Source organism: Lissotriton vulgaris, chromosome 1_1 (assembly GCF_964263255.1).
Source record: "Lissotriton vulgaris chromosome 1_1, aLisVul1.2, whole genome shotgun sequence".
In the NCBI taxonomy this organism is placed as follows: domain Eukaryota; kingdom Metazoa; phylum Chordata; class Amphibia; order Caudata; family Salamandridae; genus Lissotriton; species Lissotriton vulgaris.
Window position 1 is genome coordinate 1,896,210,449 of NC_141685.1, and position 24,804 is coordinate 1,896,235,252.

The following is a 24,804-nucleotide window of genomic DNA, read 5'->3' on the forward strand; positions in this document are numbered from 1 at the left end:
CGGCATGGGTAAAGGGGGTAAACAGGCCTTCCCATTACTCACTTCGCTGACTCCGGTTTATGGGAGAACTCCCTCGCTCCATACATTCACATTGAATGTTCATGGGATGTTTTAAGGTGTCAATTTTTTTTTTTTTATTGAACTCCTTTTTTTTTTTTTTTCTTTTTTTGTTGTTGATTTAACTCCTTTTTTTTTTTTTTTTTCTTTGGTCGAGCCTGGGAAGCGCATGCCCTGCTCTGCGAGGTATGCTGTATGCAAGTATGGCCTTGACGCCCCGCCCACTCTCCACCCATATTTTTCAATGGCTTGTGTTATTGCCCTTCAGAAATGCTGGCTTCTGATTTGTTAATAGGCTTGTTAGTCCCTCGTTAGAACCACCTTGTCTTAATTTTTTGTATTCTCCCATGAGGACTGGCTCTTTTACTTCTGTTGTTACACAGTGTGTCTTATTTAGTCTGTATGCACTTTTTTTCTTTAATGAGTTTCTCCTACTGCAGGCACAACATGCTTTTATGCACCACTCCGGCGCCATGTGCACTTTCACTTTCCAAGCAGCCCGGGACAACGGCGGCCACTTCTTTGCAATGCAACAGGTCTCGCATACAAGAGTTTGAGCTGTTGACATTGTAAATGACAATGCTTTTTATTTATGTGTTAATTATCAAAATATAAATTAAATACATTGTAATTTAAAATGCCAAGAGCTCAAACTTTCACAAATGCGAAACCTATTGCATTGCAAATGCTTGTTATTGGCTGCTTCAGTGTGTCCTTAACCCTAAAGTTGCAGTTTAAGCAGTCTTCTTGTTATCTTAAAAAGATACCCATAGATTGCCAAACACACAGTTTGCCTCTTTTAATTCTTCTGCAACAATTGTTATGAAACATTATGGAATTGCAGGACTAAAAGAAAAAATATTTCGAACTCTGATCATTTATCATTTGAAATAAGATAGCTTTGTAGGCACGAAGTAATCAGAAGATGACTAAGTTGATAACATTTCACATGTATGCATACCAAAACAAGCATTGACAATGCCAGTTGTTTCGTTTTTTTCATAGTGAAATTTGTTCTCAATTTTCATGGTGATGCAGAACAGGTATATAGTTAGATTCAGTGCAAGTTTCCCGTAGGCATATATACGAGTTTCAGCACAGAGAGCAGTAAAACATGCATAACATGGGTAGTAGTCAGGGTCGGATTGGGATCACAAGTTGGCCCAGGCACTGACGAAAAAAGTGGCCCGCATTCAAGGGGCGTGGCCCGCATTCAAGGGGCGTGGCCCGCATTCAAGGGGCGTGGCCCACATTCAAGGGGCGTGCCCTTTCATGAAACACCATTTGGTTACACACGCCAATGTCCTTGAATATTAGATGTAAATACATGAGGAATTTGGACAAGTATGGCAGTGCACTGTCCAGTGACCAGCTGAAAGAGGGCATCAAAGATCAGAAATTGGATTATAAATTCAAATCTGTTCCGAACAGGGGCCCAAAAATATGTTTGGCCCAGGGCCCACAAAACCCTTAAGATGTTTGGCACATAAATTAATTAAAGTGAGAGGATACTGTTCTTGCTCAGGAGACACGGGGGAAAGGTGACCATGGCGCCATGCTGAGCAACTAAAAAAACAGCAAGGCCCCTTTCTGTCACAAAATTATTCGAGCCCTTCAGGGAAGGAGCACTTAATAAGCAGCAAAGCCCCTGCTATTACTAACCTACTCAGCCCTCCCCAGACCTTCAGCTCAGGAGCACATGAACAGCAGTGAGGCCCCTGCAATTAGTAAAATAATCAGCCCTCCGCAGCCCTCCAGGCCTCAGGGCAATGTCCTGGCAGGGGAGCACAAAACACAGCTGCTGGGTCATCCATGGTAGCCAGGGGGAGGCTGAGGTGAAGATGGTGCAAGTTGCAAGCCGTTTTTCTCTAGACCCCGACCCGCCATCTTGTCCATTCCCTCGTATTGTACCCTTCTCCCTCGTTTCCCCCTTGAGGATCCTCAAATGTTTCTTCCCTTTTCTGTTTTGCCTTTTCTCCATACCCTTGTATCCCTCCCACCCTCCCTTGGTGCTGTGACTGCATCCCCCCTCCAACCCCACTTAATGGAACTCTGCCTGAGAAAATCTACTATGTGTGTATATATATGTATATAGAGAACTCTAATCACTAGTATATGAAGTAGACCTTTGTACTATCTACCATTCCTATGTGGCTCTTAGAGTATATCCATTTGTTTCTCTTCCTTGTGTGACTTTACATCTTGTACATTTGCAATTTTTTCTGCTTGTATCTTTTATGTAACACATGTAATCCTAAGTCCTTATGTTTCGCAACTGATTCTTATGTAAAGCGCTCTGACACCTTCTGGTAAAGTTTGCGCTATATAAAATCACATTAAATTAAAAAAAAAAAGAAAAACTACCACTGTTTAGGTGCTGCGTGTGCCCCAGGGGGCTAGGTGAAAATGGCTCAAAGGCCTGAGCAACACCTGGCCCCCAGGGAGGCCGATTTTTGCAAACAATCACCCCCTCCCCAGCCAACCTCAGCGTGATTGCTTTGCTGTGCAGGGGGTTAAGGAGAGCCCACAGCGGATAATCACTGCACAGTGAAGCTGCATTCATTTCTCTGTCTCTGTGCCCTCTGTGGGCCGTTTCCCCCCCCCCTTTCCTAGTCCACAGAGATCACGGAGACAGAGACAGAGAAATGAATGCAGCTTCACTGTGCGGCTGGGAAAGGGGAGAAAAAAAACAGCCCACAGAGGGCACGGAGATACCGTCCCTTCGGCCGATGCCCGAATGCCCGCATTGCCAATCCGCCCCTGGTAGTAGTGGTGTATGATTCATTCACACACAGGTACACACAGAACATATATCAAATGAAAAAGCAGTGCATGCTCCCCCCACACAAAAATAGGCGCAAATTGTTCTGTAGCAGTTCAAACTTTCCTTGAATAGGTGGGAGTATTTATATCATATTACTTCGAAGTGGAGAAACAATATGACAAAGACATGGGTTTGCAACAGGATTATGGTGGTGCAATACGAGAGAAAAAGAAAATAGAGGTTAAGGTAACACTGTACAGTAAACACCTAACCAATTTGGCTTCCTTTGGAGTATTGTGTTTGGTCTGAAGGCCACATCTGAATTCTTGTATCACGTTTTAGACACTCCTCTGGCTTAATACGTCATTGATGCATGCATGATGGCTATGTGAGTTACACATACTTGGCAGATGATTCTATCATAGGCAGTGGTATAAGTACTTGTGTTTTCCATGGATAGTTTCCATCTTGGGTTAACTGTATTCACTTTAAGTTCATTGGGGTCTCTCGATGACAACCTGTTGCACCCTTGCGGCCTATTTCTCTTTGCACGTTGGCGGCCTGGCCGCATAAGCATTCGATTCTTGGCTTTAGCAAAAGGCTTCCAGGCCCCACCTGTCAGCATGATATCCTGGTTTCTTTTCCTTCAGCACTGCCTGACAGAAGGCTGATGTGTGTTTGTCATTTTCCTCTTATTTGGCTCTACAGGCCCTTGGAAGATGCAGGCAGACCACAGTTTAGTTTTCAGTTTGTTGATGTGTGCTCAAAGTATCGCCTCCTCATGACAAGCAGTTGCTGGAGCCACACAAAAGCCAGGATGGGTTTTCCTGTGTAACACGCTCCACATTTCACTTTGGACATCTCCATACTGCCATAAAACAAGCTTCCTCGTCCAAAATGGCCTCCTTATTTCCTTTACCACTTTCCGGTTCCTCTGTTGCATTGTGGTAAAAAATTAGGTTACTGGTTGAGGGGGAGGAACCCTGCTCAAGCAGCAACTACAATCCTTGTTAAGGTGAAGTCATAAGTAAACCCTAAATTAACCTGTGTTCAACCCTCTGGTAGCTCGGGACAGAGCTGTCAAGCTTGACTTAGAGAAGTGTGTAAAGTATTTTTACAGCACTTCAAATACAAATAAAGTGAAAACACAAGAAAAATCCCACACCAATTAAAAAAGATAGAGTAGAATTCAATCCATGAATTTACCACTAAAACAAAAATCCAATTAGTAGAACCAGAGATTAGCAGTTTTAAGGATTAAGTGAAAATAGCACCAAAAAGAAGGAAGCTGGTTGTGCGAGACAAGGTGAAAGTAACAAGTTCAGGCTGACCGCAGTGGAGCACAGGGACCAAGTTAGTTCAGCTGAAAGAGTTTTCAAAGACCAGCTCAACAAGTTCCGCTTGTGGTGGAAGGGGCCGTGAGGAGCAGCAAGAGCATCACGGATGATCGTCGATGTAGAGCAGAGAGTAGGCTGAGCGTCACAGGTGGTCGTCGGTGCTGCGCAAAGTTCCTGTCGGGGTCGAGGATAGTCCTTGCCAGAGCTTCGTGTTGGTGGTCACTGCGAACTGTCAATGCTGTGAGTGTTTCCGGCCATCGTTGGCGGTTGCTGTTGCGCGAAGTGTAGTTCACCGGCCCTTTGTGTAGGCAGCTGGGCAGACGGGAAGATCTTGGCGCATATGGGCCTGTTTGAGAAGAGCCCAAATACTTCAAGGGGGCTTAACTGAGGCCACTCAAAGGGTCCAGGACTTGAGTGGCACCATTTGGGGGTCAGGAACCCACTTCAGGAGAGGCCTGCTAGACTCAGGCTTGTCCAGGCAGCAGGTCATCTGGACAGTTGCAGGTAGCCTCTGGAGCTTGTTATGTCCCCGTAGGTCAATAGCTGACCCTTGAAATCACTTCAGCCTGGGATGAAGGGTGGAAATCCAATCTTCCATCTCAGCAAGCAGAGTAGCAGGGCAGCAGAGTGACAGTCCTTCTGGCAGCTAAACAGCACAGCAGTCTTTCTGTAGTATCCACAGGTCCAGGAGTGTACTGAATAGTTAGTGTCTGCGGTCCAATATCTATACCTAGTGCATTCTTTGAAGTGGGAGAAACTTCTAGAGGATTCCCTCTGAAGTGCCAGGGTTTACTTCCTCCCATGCTGTGCCTCCAGACTAACTACAGAGGGTATGCAGTTTTTTGTGTGAAGGCAGAACACAGCCTATTCAGGTGTAAGTGGGGTTGGGCTTAACTCAGCCCTCCCATCCTGCCAGTGATGGCCCATCCAGGCAAACCTAAGCTCTGTTGTGTGGCCTCCTAGGTGGAATACACAAAGAACAACTGCCAACTACACCCAGTCATGTGACCCATAGACAAGCTGCAGAAGCAAAATAATTAGGGCAGGAAAATGCCAACCTTCTAAAAGTAACATTTTCAAAATTAGAATAAAAAATCTGACCACCATAAGAGAATTTTTCATTACAATTCAAAAGACACCAAACATGAACTGTTTACCTATTCCCTTTTGCAAGTTAGAGCTTATTAAATGTAATAAGGTAACATCAGTGTTATCCTGTGGGAGAAGTAGACTTTGCAATAATGAAAAACAAAAGGAAGAGTCTTTCACTATCAGGACATGTACAACTTAAAAGTATATATCCTACTTGTTAAATATACTGCACCCTTCCCTTTGGGCTGTTCAGGGCCTACCCTATGGGTGACCTATATGTATTCGAAAGGAAGGTTTGGGCCTGGCAAAATGTTTGTTCTGCCAGGTTGAAATGGCAGTTTAAAAGCTGCACACAAAGTCTGCAATGGCCAGCCTGAGACCTATTTAAAGGCCTACTTAAGGTGGTGGCACAACAGGTGATGCAGGCCCACTGGTATCATTTATCTTACAGGCCCTGGGTGCATGTAGTACTGCTTTACTAGGGACTATTAAGTAATTTAATTATGCCTATTAGGAACAGGCCAATGTTACCATGTTTTAAAAAGTGAGCACGCGCAATTTAGCACTGGTTAGCAGTGGTAAAGTGCACAGAGTCTCAAGACCAACAAAAACAAGATCTAAAAAATATGAAGGAGTAAGGCAAAATGTTTTGAGGAAGACCACCCTCAGGCTCACAGGTCAAACATGTGTCACCCCCCACCCTCCCAGCTGAAAGTGAGGAGAACTATGTAGTCTCTTGGGAGTTCTCATTACAAAGGCATAATAACCCAGAAAGCCCATCAGCATTGGGGTGATCTGACCCAGGACCGTAAAGTCCAATCCCTATAAGGAGATGGACCACTTCAACCGTTTGGGATTTTCACCCCTCATTTACCTGAGCCATCCGAGGTGCCTGTGGTCTTTCTGAACCCGGAAGTGACTCCCAAACAGGTATGATCTCCGCTTCTTTAGTTCCCAGTCCACAGTAAATACCTCCCTTTCAATCACACGCCACCTCTGTTCCTGGGGAAGTAACCTCCTGCTATAAAAGGTTACTGGTTGATATAGGCCCTCCTCGTTTAACTGTGCCATGCTTTGAAGCATCTGTCTGCACAATAAACTCCTTAGGGAAGCCAGAAATCTGAAGTACAAGGGCTGTTCACATGGCCTCCTAAGGGTATCAAAGACTTTCTGGTAGGCCTCTATCCAGATCACCTTTCTGGGCTGCTTCTTAGAAGTCAGGTCTGTCAAGGGGGCAACAATGGTTCCATAACCCTTAAAAAACCTAAAGTATCCTCTGAGGCTCAGGAAGGCCCTCAATTCGGTCTGTGTTTTTTAGGGGGTTGCTCGACCATGATAGTCTCAATCTTGGCCTGGAAGGGCTGCACCTTGCCACTACCCACTATGTGGCACAGATACACTATGGAACCCTGCCCTATCTTGCACTTACTGGCCTTGGTGCAGATTTTGAAGCAGCTTCTGGAGGTGCTACAGGTGTTCCTCCCAGATGGAGCTAAAGACAGCTATATCATTTAAGTAGGCGGCACAGAAGGCCTCCTTCAAAGCTAGCACCCTGTTGACCAACCATTGAAAGGTGGCAGGGGCATTCTTTTAGCCAAAGGGCATCACACTAAACTGAAAGTGGCCCTCTGGGGTTGAGAATGCAGACCTCTCTTTTGCCCCCTCAGTTTTGCAATCTTCCAGTACTCTAATTTAACATCAAAAGTACTGAGAAACTTGGCAGCGCACTGCCTGTCTATAAGGTCGGGCATGGGGTGTGCATCAATCTTTGTGACAGAATTGTGTCCTCTATAGTCCACTGTGGCGGGGTTGCAGGAAGGGACCTGAGACTTGTTCTTGATATATAAGGTTTTATTTTTGTGAAGGATTTCTTATAGCGTGACGTAAGTCTTTCTCGTGAGAACTCGGCAGGATCCGTGTTAGCGGGTTCCCTCACAAGGGGGGTAGGCTCTATGGCTTTGTTCTTCGTTCAGCACTCCATCCGTCCTGGTCCTTGTTTTCTCTCACCACCGGCACGCAGGAAAGAGAGATAGAGGAGATGCTGTCAGGACACAAGTTGTCTACCGAGTTATCCAAGAGGAAATGGGGAGAGAAGAGGGTCACTGCTGTCAATGTGTGTATTTACACTAGGGTTTTATACTTGGGGCGTACAGAAGGACGGTAGTGAGGATAGGGTGAAAAGGGAGATGAGGGGAAAAACAGGAAAAGGAACGGATATTTGCAATATATACACGAGGTACTAGCCAGTCGTTCACAGCACTACAGAGGAGAGTCTCCCCGCCTCCCAACCCAGCCTGCGAACCGCTGCCGTACTTGCTTAAGCCACACTCCTCCCTCGGGAGTGTGGCCCGGCGCTTCGCGGGGACGTTCGCCTCCTGGCTCCGCGTCGCCTTCTACGATCTCCCGTCGCCTCTCTCTGCTCCCGAAACCGTCTCCTTCTCCTGACGCCAGCACACGAACTCCATACGCCTCCAGGATGTCATCACACTCCGTACTCGGGACTTCCTGGATTTGAGCTAATCCCACGGTTCTGACGTCAGTCGGGGACGTGGTCTAGTTGTCTGCAAACACCCAATTAAAGGAGCCTTCTCCCATTTCTCCCTCTTGCGATGATAATAGCAGATGTCTGTTCGTACTCCGTTCGTTCTGGAAGGAGGGAGGGGAGGCAGAATCAACAATCCACCAGTCACTTGAGGGGGAAGCCCTCTCCACCCGCTTGTTCTCCCCTTTACATCCACACAGAACCTGAGTTCTGGAGTGGAGCCTGTGGGGCAACCTTAGGTACCAGCACCACAGGGCTGTACCAGGGACTGTTGGAGGGCTCAATTACCCCCAACACCTGCATATTGGGGACATCCTCCTTCATATTGATCCTTACCTTATCAGACTACCTGTACATTTTATTTTTGACAGGCGGGTTGTCTCCTGTATCTGTCGTTGGTACAGAAATGTGTAAGCCTTGGGGTGAGGAAGGAGTGGAAACTGATCCAACAACTTTTGACAGTCCACTCCGCTGCTTTGGACTCAGAGTAGGGGAGATGTTAATGCCCTCTACTCACCCATCATGCTCTTGGGCAGACAGGAGCTCTGGGAGAGGTTCGATCTTCTTCCACCCTTTCATTTGTCACCAGGGGCATGTTGAGTTCAGACCTCTCAAAGTATGGTTTGAGCCTGTTTATATGGATCAACCTTGTGGGGTTTCTAGGGGTCTTGAGATCCAACAAGTAGGTGGACTCCCCCTTCTGCTCATACACCTTGTATGAACCTGACCACCAATCTAGTAGACCTCTGGCCCCCACAGGCTCCATAACCTGCACCTTCATGCCAGGTTGAAATTCTGCCAGTGTGGCCTTCGGGTCATACCAAAGTTTAATGGCTTCTTAACTGGCCTCAAGTTTGTCCATCGCTCTTTTCCAGAAGAGTTGCATCTGGTTGTGGAGTGCCAGCATGTAGCTGACCACGCACTGAGGGGATATCCTGGGAGCTTGCTCCCACCGCTCTCTCAGTTAAGAGGTCCTCTAGAGGAGCCCCAATAGTCTAAACCTAACCCGCTTCAGTGGCACCTCCCTGTAGGCAAATAGTAGGCATGTCAGAGGTTGTCCCACTTGTGCCTCATGGGTTCAGGCAGAGCCCATTATCATGGCTTTAAGGGTCTTGTTGAAACTTCACAAACCAGTTTGTTTGGGGGTGGTAGGGTGTGAAGAACTAGTAAGGCACTCCATACTCACCCCACATGGACTTTCATGTATGCTGACAGGAAGTTAGTCTTTTTCTGGTGGGACCCTTGGCCATTCTTTTGCTAGTCCTTCGCACCCCAGCACCCACAGATTTCCTTTTTGGACTCCCTGGTGCTGGCCCTGATGTCCACCCTTTCAGAAAACTTCCTGGCATCAGCCAGCTTGCTGACCACTAGGTGCTAGTGCAGATAGCCAATATTGAGCATGTGCTCTTTGAGAATCAAGTTGTACAGCCTTTTGTAGTCATTACCCTGGCTGCCCCTCACCCTGCCATTCAGTGTCTTGCTGGAGTAGTCCAAGAAATCCACCCAAGACAGGGGGAGGAGAGGGGTTGTGGCTGTTCTTGCACATCTGGCGGTACGTCTCAGGGGTCAGTACAATTTAACTGCTCTAGCCTACTCAACCTCCTGGGTAACTTACATAATTGTCCACCATGATTCTCTGTAGAAATGTGAGATAATATGTTGTACCATTTGGTGAAATAAACACAGCACTTCTTTATTTGCAACTTTGCCAGCACAAATTATGGGGCATATGCAATTTCATAATTTCTTCTCCTAGGCGTTCAGTATCTGTTGTCTTCATTCTTGCTTATTGAGCACTCTGGCTACATTTGACCTGTGTTTGCGCAAAGCGTTCTGGTTGGGATAAGGTCATTACTTATACCACCTGGAGAAAAGGGTCATGTGTTCCATTTTAAATGGTGAAGAGTGATGACACTTGTCTGTAAAGAAGACCAAGATACAATCCCTAGTATTCCCTGTAGCCATTACCAGCCCAAAAGCACTGTTCCACCCCAGTGATGTAATATTACTCTATTCTGTCCAGTTCCCTTGCCATTTCTTTTTTTTTAAACCAGTTTACACCTTGTTTTAAATATGTTTGTTTCACCTGTTGCCTCTAATACTGTGACGTGGTGCAACATTACATTATGGGGTTTGTCCTCTTCCCTGAACAGGAATTTTATTCTACTAATTTTCCATGCCCTACACATTTAGTGGTGGTCAAATAAATCTTTGATATCCTGATCCGTGGTCTTAAATCTGGTATGGCATCAGAACACACAGCATTGACTGCAGATCAAATTTGTTATATATAGTTGGAGACTGACAAATTGTAGATGATTTGCTTGTTAACGCATCAGTTGCTCAAAACATTTTACACATCTGCCAGTAGGGCTAAAGGTATTTTATTCAACTTCTTCTTCAATGCCCTTAAAACGGAGTTTATCATGATCCCAATCCATTTAATCATGCATCTGTGCCTGGAAATTGTCAGCATCCAGTCAATTAATGAATTTGTCATAGCTACAAGTCTCTTCCTGCTTTGACCTTCAGTCTTAGTGGGGCTTGTATTCATTTGCAAGAACGTTTGATTGCGACTTTGAGACCTACTGAAGTGCAGTAATAAGAACTGACATGCCAATAAAAGGTGTTGTGTGAGATGAAGCACCAGAATCATTAGCCACAGACTGTCACAAATGCTTCATGCTCCAATCTTGCTAGTGGTCCTGTTCCTGGACTACACAGACTCTACAGAGGAGCCGTTCTTCCTCCTCCAAAGACATTAAAAAAATCCACAATTCAGCTGCCAGACTGCTATTACACCCAGAGACATTTTAAAGTATTGTCAAGGTGGACAATTGCCCAGTGACCCACCTTCCAAAGACCCCCCTGGGAAAGTGAATTTGCTCTCTCGCTCTCTCTCTCAGGAAATTGGTAATAAAATTGAAAGTTGTTCTAAACAGAGACCCCATAAATATGTTTCACCCGGGGACCCAAAAATCCGAAAAATTATATTGACTTCACCTATGCAGATGGCCACATCACCTAGCCCTTCAAGTACTTCACCAGCGCTCTATGGCCAGATGCTCCTCCTTCAAGTCATTGCATTGAACACCGGGCCAAGCACAGCAGTGGGCCAAACTTTTTTGAAGATGTACTTCTGATATGATACGAAGAGAGCACTCCTTTCTACAATGTCCTCAATAGACTTTTGATCCAGAGCAACACAAGAGAAATACTCGAAAGAAGGAGGAAGAGAAACACTGAGAAACGGTTACATATGGTGAAAAAGAAAGTCAGAGGCAACAGCTAAGCTCGCCTCTCAACACACCAAGGTATAGCAGTCTGGGTTTGATCTTGCCCTGACACAGGAAGCACACCATACTCTGGAACACATGCCCCACTTTCCTTCCTTCTGAGCCCAGTCTTGGAGGAAGAGAAGTTCACCATGTTCTCTCCAGTGCAATTACAGAACTCTTGTGTCTGTTGGTACCAGCATTCCGTCTTCTCAAGGTCAAATTGCCTCGCGATTCTTCTCTGTTGGACTCTCTCCCTCAGCAAAAGTGTAATTTAAGGTGGACAGTTGAACCTAATCGGAGCTATTGGACGAGTAATAGTAAGATGAGGAGTGCCCAAATTCCTCTCTGATCACCTCGGATCCAGATGCGTGCTTTGCTCTAATAGTTTCCTTGATCCTGTTCTGGAATTCCTTCCTGGGTGCTCTGAGTTCACACTGATGGCTAGGACATCTGCTCTTTTTCTCCCGCTTCCTGCAAATCGCATTGTAGCTTCCCAACACCAGTGCAGCTATCTTTTCTCCTGATTTAGCTCCAGAAACTGTTTCCAACTACTACAGGTGGCCCTCAGGGATGGGCGATTCTTCCTTAGATTCATTTTTCAGACCTCCTGCACACTAAAGGTTATGATTCTGGGACATGGACACTAATCTGACATTGTGTGCTACAAATCACAAAGACCTGCATCCCGTTACGGAACAGACAGTACGATCTAAGGCTATAAAAGCGCTTTCCTTTGCAGACCTCTTCAGAGATTGAGGACATTTTTGCTTTGGTTCTGCAAAGTGCTACACCACTCAAGCCTGTTGTGGTCATTCAGGTCAGGGTTCTCAAGGTAAGGAGATCTGCAAGAATCCATTGTCTCATCCAGCAATTTCAAAGTTATTGAACAAAAAGTGCAGGCCTATAAAAGAAATTCAAGCTTTTGTCTTCAGAATCACTTACCCCAGTCTTAAGTGGTAATGACTACAAAGCAGGGGTGGCTCCTACGTAATGATGGAGGAGCGCTGCTCCACTCGTCTGAGTCAGTCACAAAAAAATAAAATGATAATGAAGCAATATCCTTTTATTTTTCTGTGACTGGCTCTGGCATGTGTGTAGGGCGGGGCCTGGGCATGACAGGCAGTTGGTGGACACTTAGAAGTTTGCATGCAAGTTTGGCCGGCCATCCTAGGCTGGCCAAACAGGCACTTCTATTTCTCCAACCCAGCTATGTTCTCAGCCGGGTCTGGAGAAAAGCCACAGGCTACAAGGCAGTGTCTGAGTGGCAGAACAGCCTGCTCAGACCAAACCTTGTACTGCTCTCCTAGCATGAGATCAGAGTCTGGATTGACTGGGCAGCCTCTGTCTTCTTCGGGAAACTGCTGGGAGAGCACAGAGGCAGCAGTCTGCATCGGAGGTAGCAGTGAAAGATGAATTAAAAAAAATTAATAATTTTCCTGTCTGTTCTCGGTTCGTTCCCCAGCGCCGGCCCCCGCACCCCTATCTTCGTGTTGTGGTGGCCACCACTGCCTCAAAGTTTAAAGCATTATCCTCATACATAGACCAGGAAGCTAAGTGTTGAAAGATTTAATAGAAAGAATATATACTCCTCAGGTTTTCCAGTGATACCAGGGCCAGTTATATGCATAATGTATGGCACGTTCAAACGTACACCCTAATGTTGTGGAAAGTTAAAAATGACTACTTAAAATGAGCAAGGAGTCTACAGAATAGAATACTAATTTTCCTTGGTTTCACTGATACTGCAGCCAGAACCATGAACTGGTCTGTCTATGCGTTGGCAACATGAAGTTAATCTTTCAGTGTTAAGTGAGACAACCAGGAAAAAGTAATTGCAGCATCTTCTCCAGCCTGGTAGCATATAACACATCACGCCATACACGGTGCTCAGGTTTGCATGTCTTTATTCTTCAACTTAAAGCCACTAACTGAACGCACTGTGCCACAAACATTATTAACCACACCCAGCCAAACCCAAAAGACTATGTAATACTAGTAAGGAGTCTGCCGAGGACCACTACGGCCCTCATACATATAAACCTAGGACACCACATTCAAACCTTTGATAAAAAGAAGTGCAATCCAATATATACCCATATACACATTATAACTCCTTGAATAGTCGTCAAGGTGCTCGCAGCAGTCTTCCAAATCTAATAGTACGAGGTAGAGGAGGGGTGCCTTCATCTGGCATCTCTAGAGAGGAGTTGGATGCTTGACTTGATGCTTGATCGAGGCAGATGCTTAAAGTGTGACAAGTGTCTGGTTGTGGATTTTCTAGGTTGTTGGGCAGTTACCATATGTCCTTCTCTCGCCATAACTCTTAGCGGTTCAGCATCAAATGGAGCTTCAGTCTTGTGTGTCCGCTTTTGCTGGACAGGAACTTGGTGTTCGAGGCATATGGGCTGCAGATGGTACATTATGAATAGATCGCCATCTGGTGTTGGGCTCGGATGATTGCACTTGTTTTTCTCTTGGAGAGTCTTTTGTAGCTTGGTGACTCCTCCTTTGGTTGCTAGTGCGCATGGGCATCGGCTCCATCCTTAGATTGGTTTTTTTCCGCCATCGGGTTCGGATGAGGATTGAAGCGCTCCAGATCGACTTCGGAAAGAAGTGATTTTTCGGCGCGTATTCCCTTTCCAATTCGACGGTATTGGTATCGAACGCGATTTCATTTCCATTCCGACGCGTTTCGATTCCAACATCAAGAAAAACTTTGATCTACGTCGACGAACTGGAGGCCTTTCTCGACTTGGTCAAGCCCGGAGTCCATGGAAAGGACTCCATTTAAGAAATGTCCAACGCGTGGTGCTAAGTTCCCACACAAGAACCTACACGAGGTGTGCAACCTCTGCCTGTCGCCTGATCACGAATCCAGGGACTGCGAAGCCTGCGCAGCATGTTCTTCCAAGTCGACGATTAGAAACCGTCGAGCTCGAAGACACAAGGTTTCCAGAATGCAGTCAGAGGCGATCCCGGAGCTGTTCGAAGACCAGAACCTCGAAGAAGAAGAGGATCATGAAGAACAGTCGGGGTCGGAAGGGGACGAGTCCGAGGTCGAAGAATTTGGCGTTCAACAAACCGTGAGTGACGACGTCCCTTTACCAAAAAACCGACCCCGTGCGGTAACGACCCCGCCTTCGAGCCCGGTCAAACCGCAGAAAAAAGTTTCCGACGCCCCGCCTTCGGGCCCGGCAACGAAACCGAAACTGAAACCGAAACTCTCGGTCTCCCACCATGTTTGATCCGAGAAACGGTCGACATAGACTTAGACACCGAAGCCTCATGCAAGGGAAAGCTCGGAATCGAAACATTCCATGTCTAAACCGAAACATGCTTCGACGTCGAAGACTCACTCGACACCGAAAAAATCGGACTCGAGCAAATCCTCGGTGCCAAAGACACCGAACATTGACGATCGAAAGCAAAGACACCTTTCGGAACCAAAAGCTTTGGTATCGACACAGGAGCAACAAACAGATCCGAAACAAAAGATTTTGTTGATCGATCCACAAACTGGCAAAGTGGTGACAAAGAAGAGGAAGAATGAACAGCCAGAGGACAAAGCTCTTCCTTCTAAGAAGAGAACAATGGGGACAAATACAACTCCTCCTACTTCTCCTCGACCTAGAGTCACACCCTCTTCTCCTACTCCTCACACTATGCCAACTATTCCTCCACCTTCTACACCAAGACCATCTACACCTCAGACAGATGTAGACAGTGACACAGGGGAGGGAGAACCTCATGGGGACGATGAATCTATCCCAGATGAGGAAGACCCAAGGGAGAATTATGACGCAGGGTCAGACGATGACAACGACCCACAGTTATATCCCTCAAGACCTTCACCACCTGATGATAACACAGGTTTTGTACAGCTCATTAATAGGGCAGCAAAATATCATAAGGTAGACCTACTTACAGAACCTCAAGTAGAGGATTTCCTATTAGAAACACTACCTACTGCACAAAGAACATCAGGTACTCTACCTATGCTGAAGGGTCTTCTCAGTCACCAACAGACATATTTAAAGACCCAGTGAGGGCTGGGGTGTTAAACCCAAGAATTGATAAAAAATATAAGGCAGCTCCAAAGGACCCAATATTTATCAAGGGGCAGGTACCTCTGGACTCGCTTGTAGTTTCCAACGCTCGCAAAAGAGCAAACTTCTTATCTACAGGAGAAGCCCCTCCACCTGATAAAGAGTCAAAATTAATAGATGCATCAGGAAAAAGAGTAGCATCACAAGCGGCAGACAGCTGGCGCATAGCCAATACACAAGCGCTACTTGCACGCTATGATAGGGCGCATTATGATGAGTTAGAAAAGCTCATCACACATCTCCCTAAGGAACATCAGAAAAGGGCAGATCAGCTTATACAGGAAGGAAAGATAATAACTAACACTTCCATTCAATGCGCCCTGGACGCAGCAGACCCTGCAGCAAGATCCATCAACACCAGTATCATGATAAGAAGACATGCATGGCTTAGAGTCTCGGGGTTCAAACAAGAAGTACAAACATCTTTATTGAACCAACCTTTTGATCAGAAGACACTTTTCGGCTCGGGCACAGATGAGACTTTAGAAAAGATGAAAAAGGACACAGAAACGGCTAAGTCAATGGGAGCATTACAACAGCCAACACAAAGGGGTTCCTTTTAGATCCACCTATAGAGGGGGCTCAAAGAGTACAGGAACAAGTCAGCAATCTACCTCTTTTACACCAACATCACCCAGAGGTAATTCAAGAGGCAGTTACAGGGAGGAACGTGCTAAGAGGAAAAGTGCTCTAGTGTGTGGTGGTGAGGGAAAAAAGGGGTATTTTAGGGTGGTGACATAAAATAAAATAGTTCAGTAATGGGGACTGGTTGTAAATCACCGTCCTTGTTGGCCTGGCCACAACTGTAGTTTGAATGGTAATTTACACAATTCTGTACACCAGGATATGCATTCCTAAGTGGCACGTATTAGATATGAGGATGGGGGTCCAGGCCGTGCGCTTCGAGAGGCATCAACGTTTCGACCTGTCTTGGGGCCATATAGGTAAATTAGACCTTGGCCGTGCAGGTCTTCATCAGGGCAGAGTGGGGCAGACCAATTAGTCTTGTTAGGGCTTAAGATTAACCGCCTTGAAGATTCATTGAATGTGACAAAGTCAATTTCTGGAGGTCCAGTGTAGTAATTCAATGGCCATTCAGCTGCGTGATCATGTCCACAATTAGTTGACCTGGATGTTTTTCTTTTTTGATTACTTTATTGGCCTGTCGCATATCAACACAAATGGGCACTGAACCTCCACTCTCACCGCCACAATGGGTGAAACCCACGGCGTCGAACCAGTAGAGCGCTTAATGATGTCATGCTCTAACAGCTTCTAGTTCTTTCTCAACTGCTTCCTATAGGTGAAAAGTAATCCTATATAGGTGAAAAGTAATGCTTGCACTGTCGTTTTCTTGTGCCTCATGATAGCTACAAAGGATCCTTGACTCTTCGGAGCAGTAGAAACAGCCCAGGTGTACACCTTTGTTCTCGAGGGTGCGAGACGTGGTATTGGAGATAGTTCTTTGTACTTTTCTTCCAACATGATGTTTATCGACACACCATTGTCTACAATAAAAGTTGTAGGGCAACCATTCACCTTCAGAAAGATTGTAGGATAATGTCCAAACAAACTTTGTTGCTTCATTTGGCGATTCTGCTTCGATTTGCGTTCTATACAAGCGGAAAATCCTACTTGCGCATGCCGGTCTGTGATTGACATTACAATCGCACATCCATCTTCCTCACTGTCACACGATGATGACGTTAATGAACATTTGGAAGATGAATTTGAGAACGATCAACTTTGTTTCATTTCCACTTGCCTTAGTCGATGTTGTAGTTCAGCCTTCTGGGAGTGGCTAGAGTGCCCTGAAGCTTTCTAGCATCCATCTTCTCATCTCTCCATGGCGCACTTAATTCCTCTTTTGCTTTGAAAACTATTATGAAATATTTTTCTTTCCTGCAGCCCTTGCATATCTGTCCCATGGCTGGACATTTACCTTCATGTAGAAAGGAGAACCTACAGTGGAAACACAAATTATTTTTCTACTGAGACATCACTCTGTGGGCTTCTGCCTTGTGTTTCGGTTGTCTTGTCATACTCAATGCAGATTCATTTTGGGTTGTTCCAGCTTCCTTATCAACAGCCTGTCCATCAGCAGGTTCCTCTGCTCTTGCAGCCATGAGCACATTCTTCAAACTGTGTATTTCTTGCAGCACGCATCCTCAGAATGAATCAGAGAGGCAACCATTGATAATAAGATGCTCTTCATCATTGAAATCACTGAAACTCACACTTGTGCTTTTCAAGCATATCAAGTCTCTCAGAAAAATCACCCATTGTCTCATCAGGTTGCTGTGTTGCATTGTTGAAAGTGTACCTTTCATAATCGACGTTCGGCATTGGATTGAACTTGACTTCATCAACTTGTGATATCTTCTTTATCTCTTCTTTTACTTCATCACTGTCAAAGTTATTTAAATATTTGATTATCTTTTTGTCATCTGCTTCTTCCATAGCATCTATGAAGTCATCAAACTTTTCAATCTAGGCACTCTATCTGACGCCAATATTCTACCAATATTCTGCTTTTTGGAGATATTGAATGGAAGCAGTGATTTCTGGAAAATGGCTGTGCTGTATTGGGCCTTTTCCTATCCTCCATCTGTTCTAGCATGTGCTGTTCAGACAACGTTTGTCTTTCAGTGTCCCTTGACCCAGTGGCACCTCTGCAAGCATTGGCCTGCTCACTAGTACTAGAGTCGTTGCTTCCAAGATGAGGTTGGCGGGTGCCATCTTTTTTCTTCATTGTGAGTAATGATTTTGCTTCTTGTGTGTGCTCTTCTGCGCTCTCAACTTTATGCATTATGCCTGGCTGCCACTACCTTTGGTGTTTCTCTGTCCCTGGTCGTCTTTGCCTCTAGTGCTTTCCTGCACCTGCTTATCGTTGCCTTTAGCACTTCTTCGTACTGCTTTGGCACAGTAGCTTTTCATTTGGCCTTAACTGTAGATTTTTAGTAGGTTTACTGACTGTGCTCCTCTGTAGGGCCTTCGCCTTTTTTGAGGTTCTCTCAAAAGCTGGAGTTGTGCTTTAACTACACATACGCCAACTGTAGACCGTTTCTTGGGGCGCACATGGCACACGCGAGCAGTTTTGTGGACCACTGCAAACCGTCAGCGCCGCCTTGTATCCTTGGGGGCACGTATCCCCTATCTTGTCACCAGTTGTAGTGCCTTCCCGACACCCGGAGCATGTAACAGACAACACCACACATAGATCTTTGGTTGGCATGTCTTCATTTTCCCGCATGCAACAGTTAACTGAACGTACTACATGACAAACACCGCCCAACATATTACGTAATACTTGTAAGGACTCCGCCGAGGACCAGTAGGGCCCCCTTACACACAAACACAGGATACAACAGTAATGGCCGTCTGTTATGAAGTGAATATCCCTTTTGATCTTTCTTCTAATACGACTCTGCATTTTTTAAAATTGGCACATGGCCAAATCCGAACTGTGCCGCAGAGACTGCCATCTCTTTTCCAGTTACTAACAGTTTATGAAGTCTTTTTACACTTTTGTTGCTGGCAATTAATGGTATTCGGTGTAGAATTCCTTTCCTTGCAGCTCCATTTACAATCCACGTATGTACAGCTTGAGCACCACCCCATTGTTTTATACGTAACTTCCCGTTTGGAGTCCAGGGTAATGTTGTGAGACACTGACTAATTTAACTTTCACTCAATTTGGTTCAAAGTTACAAACATAGCAGCAAACAGGGCATCAAAACGTTGCCCCTATATATATATATATATATATATATATATATATATATATATATATATATATATACACATCTAAGAATGCTTAGAAGACTTGTTGAATAGATCTTCCATGTTGTTTATTATACTTTGGACAGTAGATCTGACATATTTATTTTTAAGTGTGGTGAGAGATGGGAGTGTTAATTTGTGGCATTCCCTGTCGTAGCAACTAGTGACATGTACATGTCGAAACTAGAATTCAAGTGTTTTTGTGACGTGTTCTGACTGCTTAAATTTATTTATATCCAAATTTAGTAATCTCTTTGTGTTTATTCAAGGGAGAACAGAGAAGGTTTCAGGCGAAAGCCTTTCTATCCACCACCGTTTGTCAGAGAGCGGTCACCGAATAAGAGAGACTCTCCTTTCTTCAGAGAATCACCAGGAAATCGGAGGGAGTCCCCACACAGCCGGTCTGGCTCCAGCATGAGTAGCAGGAGTTACTCCCCAGAGCGAAGCAAATCCTATTCCTCTCATCAGCACTCTCGAAGTAGGTCTCTTCATTTCAAAATTCTGAGGTATCTTTATGCCAAAAAAAAATAGATTTTTGAAAAGATGACTATTGAAGAGTACAACTTCTCTGGCTATTTCTCGCCTTTAAGAGGCATGTTCTACCTTTATACCCTTCCTTTACTTATTACTGTTAATCCAGTGAAATGCAGTGAGTTCATACTGAGTGGGTGTATTAAGTGCATACTGTGATTTAAGTAACCAAGTTGTTTCTGTGACTATTGAACAAGGGAAGACCGCTAAATGTGGCATGCTAGAAGACAAACCTATTCAGTGAGAAACTATGATGCCTCTCGAAGACATCGAAATACATAGAAAGTATGTAAGCCTACAAGAAGACCTACATAATTCTACCGACATGTAGAACCTGGGCTCCTCCAGGAAACTGTTTCTATATCTCATTTGCATAGCTGTGTGCTTTGAATATATATATTGTTAGAATGATTACTGCCACACACGAGAGTGAAGTAGAGCAGCTTTATTCATGTCTTGGTCTCTCCGCTGCCAGCCTCACACAACGTTCTAACACGAACGCCCCACCAACATTCCATGGGCCAGTTTACAGTACACCAAGGGCATACCACAACTAAAGTGAAATAACTAAGGGATATTACAACACATCTCCCTCTGTAAGGAATAAACAACAGTTGAAGAACAATCCTCCGGGGGAGGAAAAGTATACTGACATAGCTCTATTTTACATAGTCCTTTTGCCAACCTGGTGGCTGATGCACCCTGGTTTCTCTGGCTGCTTGAACATCCGGTAGAGCCTCATCTTGGCTTTCCTCACCATCGGCCATTGGAACACACACATCGGGGCAGCCACTTACATTGTCTATGCTCCATGTGCTTCCATCTTCCAGAACCACCGAGTTATTGTTCACCCTCTATATTCTCGCTGGTTTGGAGAAGGAGGACACTTTTGCACGTCCTATAACAGGTCTTTTGACTACTACCCATTGTCCAACATGGAACTTCCTGCTAGTGGTGCCCCACTTCTGGTCGTACCTGGTTTTATTCTCCGCTTGATGTAGATCCACCTTTTCTCTCACAGAGTCTCTATCCACCCACACCGGAACACCACCATTTAACCAGTTTGGGTTGAGCTTAGATCCTGGATTCCACCCTTTAAGGGATACAAAAGGAGATACTCCTGTCACTGCATTGGGGGAAGAATGATGAGACCATAGTGTTTTCCTTACTGCTTCCTCAACAGGTTCATGCATTGTAACAGCCATTTGAATAGAGCTCTTCAACATTCTATTTGCCCTTTCTACCATTCCATTTGCTTTAGGACAATAAAAAGGAGTTCTTATATGTGGGATGGCCAACTCTGCTAAGAATTTTCACATTACCTCTGACGTAAATTGGACCCCATTATCTGTCACCAGAGTGCTCGGTATACCTTCTGCTGCGAACACCTCCTGCAAAAACTCAATTAAATCTTGTGTAGTTATTGAAGGTACAAATTTGGTACTGATCTAATGAGAGTGATAATCAATGATTACGAATATAAACCTCTGGTTGGTATTAAGTAGGTTCAAGGGACCAATTATATCAATTCCCAACTTGTCCCATGGTTTAGTCGGTACCGCCACCGGAATGAGTGGTGCTTTGTGTATTACCTTGGATTTGTCACACCTTCCACATGCCTCACAGTCCTTTACAGTGATTTCCACCAACCCATCCATCTTAGGGAACCAATAATGTTGTCTGATTTTACTCTTGGTCATGCTTCTCCCTGGATGACTCATGTGCTAATGCTATAATCCTATCCTTCATGTTGCCGGGAGGAATGACTTTATTTCCTCTGCACACTTGACCATTCATGTTAGACAACTCATTTCTCACTGCCCAATATAGTTTGAGGTTCACTGATAGCTCACTGTTATGCTCAGGCCACCCTTCCTCAATCAATCTCCTCAATTCCCTTAACACCTGGTCATTTTGAGATTCTCTCTCCCACTCCTCTTTACTAATGGCTGGGTGTTCTACTGCGAGAATTACCTCTTCTGGTGGGCTGCACAAGTTGTCCTCACCCTGTACCGGCAATCTTGACATGCAGTCTGCTATAGTGTTCTTCTCACCGGCCACATAACACATGGTGAAATTGTAACCTTGCAATGCCAAGACCCATTTAGAAATGCGTGGAGTGGCCCTTTCAATGTTTTTTGTGGAGAATAAAGGAATTAGTGGCTTGTGGTCGGTCCTCAGGGTGAAGGGGATTACCCACAGAAAGAATTTAAAAGTATTTATAGCCCAATAGCACGCTAAGGCTTCTCTTTCAATGGTTGAGTATTTAGACTCTGGGACCTTCAACGCCCTGGAAGCAAAAGCAATTATTCTCTCACATCCACCAACCATTTGAGTGAGGGATGCTCCCAAGCCTTTACTGCTAGCGTCAGTAGTCAGTGTGGTTTTTTTCATTGGGATCAAACATCCCTAAGGTGGGTGCCTTGTCAATGGCTGACTTTACATATTTGAATTCTTCTTGGCACTCAGAACTCCACACAAAGGTGCTACCCTTCTTCAATTGTTCCCTCATTGAGCATGTGTGACTTGAAAAGTTTTCAATGAATTTTGTCATGTACTCCACCAAACCCAGGAAGGATCTCAGCTCATCTTTGTTAGAGGGTGCAGGAGCTAACATCACTGCATCCACCAGGCTAGTTTTCGGCTTGATTCCCTCTCCTGAAATGGTGTGCCCTAAGTAAGTCACAGTCCTCACCCCAATCTTGCACTTGTCCTTTTGGGTAGTAAAGCCTGCTTTACTCAACTTGCTCAAAACCTCTCAAGTTCTTGTTATGCTCACTTTCTGAGTCTCCATAAATTAGTATATCGTCCTGGAAGCACAAGACTTTTCCTAGACCCTCTAATATGTGTTGCATAATTCATTGGAACACGGCAGCCGCAGACGCCAATCCAAACGGCATACAATTGTATTGGTATGCTCCAAAGGCGGTAATAAAAGAAGTCAGGCTTTTAGACTCCGGATGAAGAGCGACCTGGTGGTAAGCTGCCGAGGTCTAAAACACTGAAGAATTTTGCACCTTGTAACCCGCTAAGCATCTAATTTATTCTGGGGAGAGGATGCCTGAGATCCACACACAAACGAATCCCTTTGCCACCTCCTTTTGAAGCTACTACAATGGGGGCAAGCCACTCTGAGTTCTCAATTATTTCAATCACCCCAATGGACTCCAACTTCTCCAGTTCACTTTTCAGAGAATCTCTCACCACTAACAGTACAGACCTTGCTTTATGTACAGTGGGCTTGCAATGCTTCTTCAACTTTATCTTATGGAGGAAACCCTTCAGCAGTCCTAACTCATTAGAAAATACCTCGGAAGTCCTCACACACTCCTGTACCTACACTTGGTTGCTCCACCAAGTACACTGGCTCCAGAGGCATTGGGATCTAACTTGATGCCAAGGTCTTTTTGATGTTTCCACCCCAGTAAACACGATCCCTTCTTGGTTAAATATACTTTGCCCACAGTGACTCTATCCTTGAATTTTATGTGCATAATGACCATTCCTACCAAGGGTATGGTGTCATGGTTGTATCCACCTGGGTTAATGTCTGGGGGTAATAGCTCATATTCTTTGTCAACAGACCTTGCCTTAAATGTGGTCTCATTTATGAGTGTGTAAGGTGAGCAAGAATCAGCATATACACTATAAGGTACATTGTCAAGCCAAATTTTACACTCAGGTTAACTAAACTCAGAGCTCTCAAGAAGCTCATTCACCTGGAATACAATGTCACCTCTGGGTTCTTCTTCATCAAAAATAACATGGGCCACATCTTTTTTCATTTCATGACACACCTTGGTAAAATGTCCCCGTTTGTTACACTTCCTACATATAACACTCCTTGCTGGACACCGCACATTATTTGCTAGATGGTTAGGATTGCCACAACGGAAACATTTTAACTTTTGGGTTTCAGCCTTATGAACAGAACTTCCCATTGATACACTTTTGCTTTTGTCATGCTTTGCAGATACCTTAATTACTTCATCATCACACACTTGTTTTACTTCAACAGCATCCTTCATCTCACCCATGCAGAAGGTTGTGTGCTCAATACTTTTGGCTATATCCACAGCCTGTTTCAAATCTGGTGCATCTGCTAACAGCTTTTCTTGTATCTTTTTATCTGATGTACATCTAACCAATTGGTCTCTGATCAGAGAATCAGTAAGGTTTCCAAAATCACAAGTGGAAGATAGGCCTCTAAGCACTGCTATATAATTTACCACTCTCTCATACTTCCCTTGAGACCTTGAGAAGAATTTGTGTCTCTCCAAAACCACATTAATTTTCTTCCCAAACTGAGCATCTAGTTTCATTAAAGCAACTTGATATACATCAGGTGGAGCATCACCATCCACACTTCCACTGCTGCTATCGCTAGCAATGTCAGGTAAATTGTCAAATGTCTCTCTAGCATGCTTTCCTAAATTATGTAGCAATATGTGTAGCTTTCTTGCAGATGAGAATCTATTCCCACCAATAGCTATTAAATAGGATTCAAATATCCTTACCCAATTCTTCCAGGGAGTGAGGGGTTCCCCGTCCTCATTTAGGAAGGGAGGTGGTTAGGACATTGACATCGCAGTTGCCATAAATTGAGTTAAAATTGGAGCAACGCTGACAATATGTATTTAAGAGGGATAGTGAAGAAAAGCGGCAATAAAGGTACGGCTTCTTCAGCTTTTACAGACTCAATTACGTATACAATAACACTTAAATTCGCAAAACTTGTGGGGAAACAAGAAAATTACATTTCTTTTTACACTTCCACACCCTTCACAGGATTGCAAGAATACAGGCTGAAAATGTTTACTTTGAATTAAATACTAAGCTTATCAGCGCACACAGTTTCCAATGTCAATGTCAAAACACTTCGCCTAAAGTCCTCCAACAAGCTGTGCCTATCAGCGTTATATATCAGGGATGTGGATCCTGACAGGCTTCCTGCGTTTAGCTGTGCCTGTCAGCGTGTTTTTATTTATTATTTTTCAACACCAATAGGCTTCCTTTCAGCTGTGCCTATCAGCGTGATCAATCATACAAAGCCTCCACCTCAAATCTGCCCAAGCTCTCTCTCCTCGGTCGGATGCTTCCTAGGTTACACGCGCCTCACCATCTCATTTGCATAGCTGTGTGCTTTGAATATATATATATATTTAAGTTCTTTGTTTTTTTACATACAGCTTTACCGCTGTTAGCCAGTGTTTGTCTGTAATGAAGTGGGATCTTAAGAATTGGTTTCTTGTGATACCTAGTGTCATGACAGCCATTTAGATCTCGGGTCCCTGTCATTTCCTAACAGAGACTA

General features: G+C 44.7%; 1 protein-coding gene across 3 annotated transcripts in view; it reads left to right on the top strand.

Annotated features, from left to right (window-relative positions):
- Positions 1 to 24,804, top strand: part of PPHLN1 (periphilin 1) — a 718,032-nt gene that overhangs the window by 403,124 nt on the left and 290,104 nt on the right. For all 3 annotated transcript variants that reach the window (XM_086919492.1, XM_086919497.1, XM_086919496.1), the window contains one exon: positions 19,229 to 19,437. In XM_086919492.1, coding sequence (XP_086775618.1) covers positions 19,229 to 19,437 — 209 coding nt within the window. The remainder of the gene's footprint in view (positions 1 to 19,228; positions 19,438 to 24,804) is intronic.